This window comes from Rana temporaria, chromosome 3 (assembly GCF_905171775.1).
Source record: "Rana temporaria chromosome 3, aRanTem1.1, whole genome shotgun sequence".
NCBI lineage: Eukaryota > Metazoa > Chordata > Amphibia > Anura > Ranidae > Rana > Rana temporaria.
The window spans coordinates 223,700,705-223,714,072 of NC_053491.1; the positions used below are offsets into that span (position 1 = coordinate 223,700,705).

Genomic DNA, 13,368 nt, shown 5'->3' on the forward strand with positions numbered 1-13,368 from the left:
CATCTGGTTTTTCAATGCAGCCTCACCAGTGCAGCCAACAATGCAGCCTGATCACTGGGGAAGGTTACATGGGGTGTATGGGGGGGGGCAGCTATGGGTGTCAGGGTCTCTCACTACAGTGATCTCAGCAGGTCCTTGCACACCACGGCCTCCTGGGGGGGTAATGCTCCTGGTCCTGGGGTCAAGTTGCAGCCAGCACCCAGCCCTGCGTCCCAACTCCCTGGCACACCCTGCTTCCAAGAATCCGGTCTCCGGGAGTTGGTTTCCTCTGCACTGCTCTGTTTTCCACCCACCGGGAGCTTGAGCGTGGACTACAACTTCCAGAATGGAACAGCTAGTGGTCATCCGCCATGGCCATGCCCCCGGCCCAACTTCCTAGACCAGAATAAAAAAGAAAATGGTATCGGGCAGCGGCTGCCGGCCAAAGGTCAGGGTGGCCTGGGAGGCAATTGCCACCCTGCCCCCCGGCCCAGCCCTCCACTATCTGTGCGGTTATTTTGCACAGAGCAAACCCAGTTCTTTTCTTATTGGATCCCTCGCCGATGCTTCTGGCTCTTAGCTCCTGCCGAGACCCCCCCCCATAGCAAGCATTTGTCTATAAGGCCCCTTTCACATGTGCAGACCGTATGTCCGCATTTTCATCCATCCGTTTGCGGATGAAAACGGGACATACATTGGTCCCTATGTGATTGCGGGTGTCAGCGCATGAACATCCGCTGACACCCGTAATCACCCGCCTCCGCAAAGCTCCAATTTTGCGGACGGAAGAAAATCCTATTTTTTTCTTCCTTCTGCGGATCGGATGAACACGGACACACGGTCCGTGTTCATCCGATCCCCCCATAGGGGAGAGCGGAGAAAAGACAGGGCGGTCCCTGCACAGTGTGCGGGGACCACTCTGTCAGCCGACGGCTCAGCAGGGATTTTACGGAGGATCCCTGCTGAGCTGACGGACACACGGAGGCGGATCATTACTGATCCGCCCCGTGTGAAAGGGCCCTAAGACACACAGAGCGGAACTCGGCTCCGCCCCCCTCACTGGCTGCCATTGACAGCACCATGAGCCAATAGCTCCTGCTGCTGTTTCTAAGCCAACGAGGAGGCAAAGAGTTGGGAGAGCAGATGCTGCCGGGCAAATTGCTAAATCAAGAACAGGCTCAGATAAGTATTAGGGGAGCGGGGTATGGGATGAGCTGCATACTGAGGGTTGCCTTTAGAATCACTTTAAGTGAGCAGAAGCCATTAGAAATAATGGTGAGGGGGGCGAGTCTGGCAGCAGCATTCATGATGGACTGAAGGAAAGATAGCTTATGTAAAGGTAGGCCAATGAGGCAGTTGCAATAATCGAGGCAAGAGATAACCAGGGAGTGCGTTAGCAGCTTTGTGGTGTTGTTATGGAGGTCGAGGCGGCAAGATTTGGACAGTGATTGGATGTGGGGGCCAAAAGAGTTCAGAGTCCAAAATGACACCTAGCATTACATGCAGGGCGAGGCTTACAGGTGTGACATTAGTATGACGTTGACATACGTTAATCCAGCAAGGCTGGACAAATTCCAGGATCCAGACAGACAACGTGCCTAAATTATTACAGAGCTGCATATACAGGTATATGGTCATAGGAAGTACAGAGGAGCTGCTGTATTTTACATTAATCTGTCCTCCTAGTATTTTAATTGTCATGTAAATATATTCAAAAGCACATCAGGTAATATCTCTGAAATTGCAATCCTTTTTACATGGTACCACATACAATGAAAGATGGCTGTATACATTATACTGTCAGATATTTGTGGATACCTGACAATTACACCAAATGTATGTGCAAATCTAGATTATTAAATGGTAGGGTTGTCCCGATACCACTTTTTTAGGACCGAGTACAAGTACCAATACTTCCCCCCCAAGTACTCGCTGATACCGATTACGGATCCTTTTTTTTTTATGACATGTGTCAGTATTTTTATTTTATTTTACAATTTACATTTTTTTACTATTTTTTGTTGTTTTTTTACAATGCTTTCTTAGGGGGGGAGTGGATGGTGTGAGTGTGTTTATTTGAATTTGTATTATTTTTTTAAATTAATTATTTTTATTATTTATTGCAATATTTTTTTTTCTTAGCCCTGTTGGGGGGCTTTGGTGAGATATCAGGGGTCTTAACAGACCTTTGACATCTCCCCTTTAAGACAGAGAAAGGGACTGAGGACACAGATTCCCCAGTCCCTTTCTCAGCTGCACTGAAAATGAATGGACAGAAGACAGAGGCCATTCATAAACTGAAGCATCGTAAACACAGGTTACGATGTTTCAGTTATATGAATGAACAGTCAATTTATTCGGAAAAGGTAGGAGCCGGGTTTTAGCTCCTACCGCCGCTCTCCATCCTGACAGAGGGGGCGGAGGAGGATGTGGAGGGTGACACGGAGCACAGAGGGGGACATGGAGAGTGACACCAAGCACGGAGGGGTAAAGCAGCAGCACATCCGAGTCTCTTATCCAGAACAAGCATACACATCAGAGTCCTAACATCACATGTACACTTGTTACAGGTTAGTGACTCAAAGTACCAAAGCCCCAGTCAACCCAGTATCCAACATTTCCAGCAAAGGCATCTTCTCATTTGCCCCAGGTTTACGAAATGGTATTTGCTGCTGAGGAGAGAACCTGTTACATTGCCCTGCTTTGATTTATTTTCATTCATCATGGGAAAGAAGCCACCAAAAGTGTCCGCCAATCCTACTGGTCTATTGCTGTTTTTCAGTATATGGATTTCATTGTCAAAAATAAGTTAAAAATCTGAAGCTCATCTAGCAGTAAAAAAAAAAAAAAAAAAAAAAAAAAAAACACCATCTCCCCCACACTAAACAACCTACCTAACACCTAAGTAAATAAGCTTTTAATATTTAAAGTGGAACTACGGACAAAACTTGTTTTCCCCCATTTTTTTTGCCATCCGTGTCCCATTGCAGCTATTTAACTTTGCTTCCTGTCCCATATCCAAACAGGAAGTGCGAGGAAATCCCTGCAAATTAAAGCAGTGGTTCACCCTCAATAACATCATTCTACCATTAAATCAAGCATAGTAGCGCGAGCTACAGTATGCCTTTATTTATTTTTTTGGCCCCATACTCACTGTTTAATCCCGGAGATAAGTTTCAGGCTCCCTGCGGGGAATGGGCGTTCCTAGTCAGAGGGGACAATGATTGACGGCCAGCTATTGTGCGTCACGCCTCCCGAGTAGGACTCGGCTCTTCACGGCGCCTGCGAACAGACATCGGAGCTGACTGCGCAGGCGCAGTGAAGAGCCACGTCCTATTTCGGCTATTTCCATGAGGCGTGACGCGCCATAGCCGGCCGTCAATCATGTTCCTCCCTGACTAGGAACGCCTACTAGACTAAAACTTATCTCCGGGATTAAACAGTGAGTACGGCGCAAAAAAATAAAATAAAGGCATACTGTAGCTCATGCTACTATGCTAGATGGCAAATTTTTTTTAGGGTAAACCCCCGCTTTAAGGCCCCCGTACTCACGACCAAACATGTCTGCTGAAACTGGTCCGCGGACCAGTTTCAGCAGACATGTTTGGCCGTGTGTAGGCCCGAGCGGACCATTTTCGGGTGGATCGGACAGCTGTACAGACCTACCGTACATGTCCGGCCGCCCGCCATCCCTCGCATGCGTCGAATGACTTCGACGCATGCGTGGAAGCATTTTAAAGGCAGGCCGCCATTGTCGCGGCGACACCGCGTCATCGACGCGGACACGCCCCGCGTATTGTTTACGCGCGGACCTCTGTTCGATGGTGTGTACAGCCATCGAACAGAAGTCCCCGGGCAGACATGTCTGATGAAAACGGTCCGCGGACCGGTTTCATCGGACATGTCTGCTCGTGAGTACAAGGCCTAAGGGAATTCCTCACCAAAACTAGTGTCCCCATTGGAAGATTTCCCCTGAGTGGAGCTTCTGAACGCTTTTTTTTGGGTTCCAGAAAAAGCTTTGAAACTCAACTACCTAGAAACGACCCTGTGTACATGTACTGATAAGATAACCGAGGAGAGTTCAGGAGCAGTTGAAAAAAATGCCCAACTTCTCCTAAACGTCCGTTTACAAACAGCAGTGTACATGAGGCCTAATGCTAGGAATGCATTAAGGTAAAAAAAAATATATATATATGCTTTATAACCACTTTCACTGTGATATAGAAAACAACATAGCCGATAAGAGATACCTGATAAGTGACATTCCTGCTCATTGCCTTCTTGTATTGATTGTGTGCTCATGTGCTGATCTTACCTGAGAAAGAAAGCCTGCAGGAACTGCAGCCTTTCACAACAGTAAATAGTGTGTCTTGTGATCACTTCTCTAGCTTATCTACAAATAAATCTATACAGATAAGTATAAGGAAACTCTTAGGGGATGTCTCCTTATCAAATAAAGTGAAATTGAAAGAATTTTTTATGTCATCCCATCATACACTAGATTGGGACGCCTGCCTTTACATGCACATGAGCTTTAATGGCACCCCAGTCTTAGTCCGTAGGGTTCGCTATTGTGTTGGCCCACTCTTTTCAGCTATAACAGATTCAACTCCTCTGGGAAGGCTGTCCACAAAGTTTAGGAGCGTGTCTATGGGAATGTTTGACTTTTCTTCCACAATTCATCTCAAAGGTATTCTATCGTGTTGAGGTCAGGACTCTGTGCAGGCCCCATACAGCATGGGTCCCCAAGCTGTGGCCTGTTGATGACCGGGCTGCGATCCGAGGGGTGACTGCGATCCGAGGGGATGCATGCGCCGTAGACATCGGTGCATGTATTTTTTGAAAATATCTCCTAAACTGTGTAGGTTTAGAAGATATTTCTTGCACCTACAGGTAAGCCTTAATCTAGGCTTACCAAAAAGTGGTCTGTAAGGGTTTACAACCCCTTTAAGCTGGATATATTACATTTTTTTTCCGTTCAAAAAGTGGGTAAAAAAATAAAATTAAAAAAAACTGACAGATTCCTGCATCAACACACCAATGTGTGACGCAGGGATCTCTCCCACTGCAGCCTCTAGCTGCAAGCACTGATAGAATGCTAATTTTCCAGCATGACGGTTTGAAAGAAGCCAATCGTTAGACTGGCTTATGTTGAACAGACAGTGGTACACACATACATAAAGTCGGCTGGTTCCTGCTGAATTGGACAACATTCGGCATGTGTGTACCCAACTTTACTTTGTGAAGATCCCCGCATACACTTCCTTGAATTCTGTGACACGTAATCACTATACCCTGTGAGTAGGCACTGCTGTGTCACATTTCACAGAGTCCACCTTCTAAACTACAGAGGTGCTGAGGTGGAGTTTCAGGACGCAGAGTCAATGCAGGAAATGCAAATTACAATCAGCAAGGTACCATGGGATATGTAGTCCTTAAAAATTTAGGGTAAAATGCAGAGAAGGTGCAAAGCATGCAGGGGATCCAAGAAGTTGTGGAAAAAGATGAACTGCAGACAAGCAGGACTCACAACATGAAAGGAGATTTTCCAAGTACGCTTATACTGGATTGCCAAAAAGAACCACTGCTTGTATTATTACAATGCTGGTGTTATGAAAGTATATACGACCGTAGAATTCCTTTAATGCCACCTCAATGCAGCCCTCTAAATGGGCTTCAATGCCCAGAAGGCAATGTGGCTTCTGCATCATGTCAGCTCTCACAGTGGTCACATGTTGAGCCTGGCCCAATGGCTCCTGATCAGAAGAGATGGCCGAGAGCAGTCAGCAAGTGCACTCTAAGCGCACAGCCTCAGGCCGCTGTGGCCAGATACATACTGTGCGGCTGAGTGTTAAAGCCCACCTTCTTTTACACTGCATGTATGTTTTATCAGTCAGCAAGAAATTACAGAGAACACACAACTGCATAGACATGTATGAAAGTTCAGTTAGCTGGATTCGTTTCAGAAGAGGAGGGCAGTTCATTATGTCACTTACAGACAGGAAAGTAAGACTATCTCAGTCTGCGAACAACGTGTTTCAAGGGTGACACTGCATTACAGGCAGGCAGTAATTGGCAGGGGACGTGGCAGCTAATCTGACCATGGAGGATGCAGGCAGGCCTGTCGGAACAGGACAGGCAAAACAAGCAACTGCTTCGGGCCCCGAGCTGGCCTGGGGCCCCAGCAGAGCGCCGCCGCCGCTTCCTATAAATGCTGCAGGCTGTAGCGTGGCCAAGCTCCTTTCCTAATTCCTCCTGCAGTCCGGCCGGGGACCGTAACTGCATGGTACAGGAGATTCAGTTTCCTGTTCACGGCCGGACTGACAGGAAGTGCACACACTCAGTGCTCACTTCCTTTCAGTCCGGCCCGGAACAGCAAACTTCTGCAGCGCGGCATGCGGTAAGGGGGGGTAAAAAGAACATGGGGGGGAGCCGGGGAGGCAGTCAGGAGAAGTACTAGCTGATGTTCGGCAGCAGCAGCTGTATGCGGTAGGGAGGGGGGCAGCAGCTGTATGTGGTAGGGAGGGGGGGTTAAAAGAACATGGGGGGGGAGGCAGTCAGAAGAAATACTACACTTGTCAACGTACCCCCGCCCCCCCGCTTCTCAACTTGAAATGAAACTCAGCAACACCCCCTCCTCCGCTTCTTGCTTGGGGCCCCCAAATTCCTTCAAACGGCCCTGGATGCAGGCACGTGGTGTACCGTACCTCTGAAATACAAGCCCTGAAATGTAAAACTGACCACGCAAGCATATATCTGCTTCTGTGCTTTGCACGGTCTGTATATAACAAGGGAAAAGGGGACTGGCAGGATCAACAACGTATCGCTCTTCTACAGCAATTTGCAGCGAAGTCTTAAAGGTGAATGTAGAGCGACTGTCACACTATACAAACTGAGCGAATGAGCAATCAATTGCTGTAAGATTAGCGAGGTAGTGATTCCATAGAAAATGATTATGTTTTCCTTAGCGGGAAGTCACGGTAAAATAAAGAGGATTGCTGCTAATAAATTGTCTGTCTGACAACGCCCTAAATCTATCAAAAGTTGATTATATTGAAGCACTTTCCTAAAGCGCCAAAGACTAATTATAACCTGTGTATTAAAGCCCAACTCTGAGCAAGATTACATCCACAGGTTCCAAGAAGGCAAACATTGTAGTTCAATGGGAGGACCTCACTGTCATGCAGGCATAGTTCTATGTCCTACAAGATATTAATATTATATGGCAGAGAAAGTCTAGCCCCCACCGTGCTTTCTGACCACTCCGGCTGCAGATCTCAGAGTCTCCAACTCTATGGTCGTATCTCCACCGGCAAGAATGGCAGGTTCCCATGTGATTGAAGGCTTGTGCTGGCCATACATGTTGAGCTTTTTTCATTCAGCGAATACAAAAATAACAGATTCCTCCATCCACACAAATGAGGTGGATGGAGGAATCCCCCCCCACTTGGACATTGTATTCTGACAGGGGCACCTGTCACCGTCAGAATATACTGATCACTGGATGCAACTGATTGACTGCAGATATTAATCGAACAAAAAATGTTCCAACGTGTCCCTTTGACACAAGTCGTTTACACAATTAACTTCTGTTGAGTAGGGGAGCCCACACAATTATCCAAATTCAGCCAGTCCCTGCTGGATCACCCAAATTTTGAACAATGTATGGCAAGTTTAACTTTCTTCATGAGGTGTAATAACCACTGCTATCCTTATAGCAGTTCACTCATAGCAGGCTGAAGGGACCCCAGCACCCAGCATTGGATGCTAGCTCACACCTGGAAGCAGAGATTGGCTCAGGCATGTTCTCATCCTAGTCCCAACTAAGGATGAGCTCCGGTGTGTTCGCACAGTCCACGTGCAGAGCCCGCCAGGAATTCTGCACTGTGCTGCGCTAACCACAGGCAGAGAGACATTGTCCCGATGCTCAGCTGCAGAGATCGGGAAAAGTCTCCCTGCCTGTGATTTGCGCAGCACCGTGCCGACTTCCTGGCGGGCTCTGCACGTGGACTGTGCAAACACGCCGAAGCTCATCCCTAGTCCCAACCCACCTGAGAAATCCCACCAGGAAGCCGCCACTGCACACCGCCATTCATGAGCAGCCTAGTCAGTGCGTGTGTATGTGCAGCTGCAGGCCAGGAAATGCCTCACTGCCTGTAATTGGCGTTGTGCAGTGATGACTTCCTGGTTGGATTGCCAAGGTGGGTTGGGACTAGGATCTGAACACACCGAGCCCATCTTTACATGGAAGTGTCAGCATGCCGTGGCACACAAAGACACAAATATTTAACTTGATACCTGCAAGACAGGTAGGTAGGCATTCAGCTTCCTTTATTGCAGTGGGGTAACTGACTGGATTTTTTTTTTTTTTTTGTGTTTGTGATGTTGTGCTAAACACAACCATTGGTCCCTCCACACATGCCAGGGTGCTGGGTGTAATCCTTGACTCTGACCTCTCCTTCAGCCCCCACATCCAATCACTGGCTAAATCTTTCCGCCTTAACCTCTGCAACATCTCTAGAATTCAACCCTTCCTGACTAATGATACCACAAAGCAAAATTATTCACTCCTTGATTATTTCCGGCTTTGACTACTGCAACTCTCTCCTTGGTAGCAGGCTCCTGATGATGCGCCATGGCATACACATTCCATCGGGGGGGCTGGCTGTCTTTCTGATTCTTGTTGCTGGCCCCTAATGTTACTCCATGGCAGATGCAGGTCAGCAGAGGGATGATGGTCTCTTCCTGTTCCTGATGAAGCACCATGGCATATGCATGTCATCAGGGGGATGGCTGTCTCTAGCTGGTTCTTGCAGTTGGCCCCGATGATATGCCATGGCGTATGCACGTCATTAGGGGGGGTGGCTGTCTCTGTGTGGGTCTCGCAGCTTGTTCATGATGATGCACTGTGCTATATGTATGTCAGAACCAGAAAGAGACATTCAGCCCCCTCATGACCTGCATACAGCACAGTATGCCATCAGAGAAGGCTGCATGAACCATAGACACAGTAACCTCCATGATGCCATGGCATATCATCAGGGGCCAACTGCAAGAACCAGATAGAGACAACCACCACCCTCACCCTGATGATGCACTTGGTGCACCATGGTGTACCATGGTGTATCAGCAGGGGCCAACTACAAGAGCCAGATAGACAGCCAGACCCTTGATGATATGCATACACCATAGCGCATCATCAGAGCCCAACTGAAAGAACCAGGATGAGACAGTCAGCCCTCTGATCATATGCATGTACCATGGTGCACGATTAGTAGATCAGCTGCAAGAACCACATCGAGACAGCCATGCCCCTGATGACAAGCATACACCATGGTGCATCACCAGGGCCCAACTGAAAGATCCAAAAAGACAGCCAGCCCCCTTGTGATATGCATATGCCAATGGCGCATCACCAGGGGCCAACTGAAAGAACCAGAGACAGCCAAGCCCCTGATGACATGCATAGACCATGGTGTATCATCAGGGCCCAACTCCAAGAACCAGAGAGAGACAGCCAGGCCCCTGATGACATGCATAAACCATGGTGTATCATCAGGGCCCAACTGCAAGAACCAGAGAGAGACAAGCCAGGCCCCTGATGACATGCATAGACCATGGTGTATCATCAGGGCCCAACTGCAAGAACCAGAGAGAGACAGCCAGGCCCCTGATGAGATGCATAGACCATGGTGTATCATCAGGGCCCAACTGCAAGAACCAGAGAGAGACAGCCAGGCCCCTGATGACATGCATAGACCATGGTGTATCATCAGGGCCCAACTGCAAGAACCAGAGAGAGAAAGACAGGCCCCTGATGACATGCATAGACCATGGTGTATCATCAGGGCCCAACTGCAAGAACCAGAGAGACAGCCAGGCCCCTGATGACATGCATAGACCATGGTGTATCATCAGGGCCCAACTGCAATAACCAGAGAGAGACAGCCAGGCCCCTGATGACATGCATAGACCATGGTGTATCATCAGGGCCCAACTGCAAGAACCAGAGAGAGACAGCCAGGCCCCCGATGACATGCATAGACCATGGTGTATCATCAGGGCCCAACTGCAAGAACCAGAGAGAGACAGCCAGGCCCCCGATGACATGCATAGACCATGGTGTATCATCAGGGCCCAACTGCAAGAACCGGAGAGACAGCCAGGCCCCTGATGACATGCATAGACCATGGTGTATCATCAGGGCCCAACTGCAAGAACCAGAGGGAGACAGCCAGGCCCCTGATGACATGCATAGACCATGGTGTATCATCAGGGCCCAACTCCAAGAACCAGAGAGAGACAGCCAGGCCCCTGATGACATGCATAGACCATGGTGTATCATCAGGGCCCAACTGCAAAAACCAGAGAGAGACACCCAGGCCTGTGATGATATGCCACGGCGCATCATCGGGGGCCCAAGAAACAGGAAGAGCCAGCCCCCCATGAGATAAGAGAGGAAGATAACAATGAGGTGAAACAGCAGGCACTACAGAGCAATGCTGGCCATGTGACTATGATAATATTGGACAATCCAGCAAAAAGGGAAGTGGAGTTTGGAAATAAAATTACGAAAGGGTGGAGGGTGAATTCCTCTTTTATTACTTGTAACATGTTCCAGCTCATATAATGTGATACTGATTGGATTTCCAGCAGGAATGAGACATAATAAAGCCTGCTCGTCCATGAATGTTACTTTTGGGAGCCCCTCCATGCCATTCATATGAGATGAGCTCCATGTAGTGTGACACCAGTGCTCAGGACCATTTCCGGGGACAGGCAGCCTCGGACAGGAAAAGGAGACCCCCACTCTGCCCCTCTATTGGCTGACAAGATGCTGAGACTGAGCAGCAGGTGCTTTGAGCCCACCCTGTGTATAAACCAATGCCCAGACACAGGGCCGATTCCCTGCGGTCCCTACCTTTCCCCAGCGGTGACTGTAGAGGAGACCTAGGCCTGTGATCAGGACATACGGGGATCCGCTTCACCTGTCAGGCCGGAGCACTTCTTCCCTCTTCCAGGCAGCTCCACATCTCCCAGCAGCTGAGCACACCTTCCCACCACTAGAAGCACACCTTATATAAACGCTATTGTGAAAAGTGTCCCCGACACCTTCCTTCAACAGCATCAGCACGGCGCCATGTTTCTGAAGACCAGCGTTCAATAGATGCAGACTGGGCGATAACAAAATGGCTCCACGAGTGGAGACACCCAGGTATAGACAGGCCGCTATCTAGTTATTGTCTGTCATTTAAGCGGACAAACAATTGCATCACGTCCGTTCTGACGTCTACAATGGAAAAAAAAATCCTGAGATAAACTGGCGTGATAGAACTGCAATTCCCAGAATGCCTCTCCCCAACACCTGTAGAACCATAAGTGATTAAAAAACACGATAAAAAAAACAAGGTGTACAGTGACTGACAATTTAATGCAAGTTTCTAAGGTGTTATAAAAAAAAAATACTTTTGACAGTCAGTCATTTCATAAATGACACTTTGCCAGGTTTCAAAATGGCCGCCGGAGGCAGTTGACGTTCATACGCCGTATTCGGCTCCGCGGGATACCGTGTGAATTGTCTGATTGGATAATGCTTTATCACATGACAGCTCTGGGGTGCAGGTGAACAAGCAGGTGGGATGGCGGCAGATTTGACTCCTAATCCCAGGTTCCGAAGGATCCGCAGTATGGGAGAGCTCCGAGCCCGCCGGAGAGGTACAAACATGCCGTGTACTTCCTATACGTGCCATGGCACATTCCTAGCGCTTCTTCTATTGTGCTGCTTTCTTCTCACCCTGGAGAGAAAGGTCAATGTACAGGCAGCCAAAGGACAGACCCATCTCCAATGCAATCATTTCTCTTTATACCTAAAGCAGTGCTTATTGCCCTCATGCACACTAGGCATAAAGATAAAAAAAAAAAATTCTGCCTCTAATCGCCCCCTATGGTAACCTAGGTGTCCATGATTGTATACGTTCCTGGACATATAGGCGTTTATAGTAAGGGAGCGTTTAGGGGTAGAAAAAAAGGCAATCGCTTGTGGGTTCAGGAGAAAAAAAAAAACATTCGACACTCCTAAAAGTTTATTTGTATAAATTGTTAAAATAAATAATCTGGCCAATGAAATTAATAAACATCTGCGTCTACAAAATGCAGAATTAGACACTTTTTTTTTTAAGATGCTTTTATTATGCAGGGAAAGGGGCACTTGGCATAGGTGCCCAGTGTTCAAGAAGTCTAAATCTGTGCCACCTTTATGGCCCGTACACACGATCCGATTTTTGCGTAATAGTCGCAAGTAGAAATTGAATAGGTTATTAAAGTCACGAAAATTCTTGTACGATCGGAAGTGATGTCATGTGTTGTAATGTATTTGTATTGTATTTCCGGACGACAACTCTACTGACTAAACGAAAATTGTACAATCTGGCATTGTACGAGGAAAATTTTCGTGGTTGTCCGATCGAATAATATCGGGTGAACTGTCGTGATCGGCTCTCGAAAGTAGTGTACACACGATCCGAAAATTGTACGATTCTTCCTCAGACGATAGTTTTCGTCCGATATTCGGATCGTGTGTACGGGCCATTCGGCTCCATTCACACCTAAGCCTACTGGAATCTGGGCAAAACAAGGGATGCGTTTGTGATGCCATTATTTCTTAATGGAACCCCAAACGCAGTGCGATTATTTTTTTTGGGGGGATCTGTACACGCTAGGCAGCAGAAAAAATTGCAGAACTGCTGGCAGAAAAATGCAGCATAAAAAAAAGCACATTCCTATGGCGCATATTGTATACATGTTTAGACGCTGAATGCAAGAGATGGTTGCCACCTCCATGACTAAGCTCTGTAGGCAGAGCAAAACGCTGCATGGAGATAGGCTGAGGCTGCTTTCACTACGCTGACTGTCAAAAGGACAAAAAAAACAAATATATACACACACCATCTCACAAAAGTGAGTACACCCCTCACATTTTTGTAAATATTTTATTATTTCTTTTCATGTGATGACACTTTGTTACAATGTAAAGAAGTGAGTGTACAACTTGTACAACAGTGTACATTTTCTGTCCTCTCAAAATAACTAAACACACTGGCAACAAAAGTGAGTACACCCCTAAGTGAAAATGTCCAAACTGGGCCCAAAGTGCCAATATTTCGTGTTTATTTTCCAGCTAGAGGTGCACGATTCTGGCCAAAATGACCATCACAATTTTTTATTTATTTATTTTGCTTAGAATTCTCGTGGCGTAAAATCTTTCACATTATACAAAAAAATTTGAGCTAATTTTACTAGATAGTGTTTTTTTTTTTTTATTTTTTTTTTTATTCATTAAAAGTATATTTTTTTACCAAAAAAATACAGTGTGACATATAACATTGCAAC

The 13,368-nt window shown here is 47.2% G+C and overlaps 2 protein-coding genes across 3 annotated transcripts in view; one reads left to right on the forward strand and one right to left on the reverse strand.

The window, feature by feature from the left end:
* The window catches only part of SCYL2 (SCY1 like pseudokinase 2), a 72,606-nt gene extending 61,545 nt beyond the window's left edge, over positions 1 to 11,061 (reverse strand). Inside the window, exon 1 of one of the 2 annotated variants that reach the window (XM_040344329.1) lies at positions 10,901 to 11,061. The gene's annotated coding sequence lies outside the window, so the exon portion shown is untranslated. The remainder of the gene's footprint in view (positions 1 to 10,900) is intronic. The other variant, XM_040344330.1, reaches the window with a different exon arrangement.
* Positions 11,062 to 11,514: 453 nt separating this feature from the next.
* The window catches only part of DEPDC4 (DEP domain containing 4), a 32,603-nt gene continuing 30,749 nt past the window's right edge, over positions 11,515 to 13,368 (forward strand). Inside the window, exon 1 of the mRNA XM_040344331.1 lies at positions 11,515 to 11,694. Coding sequence (XP_040200265.1) covers positions 11,619 to 11,694 — 76 coding nt within the window. The 5' untranslated portion in view covers positions 11,515 to 11,618. The remainder of the gene's footprint in view (positions 11,695 to 13,368) is intronic.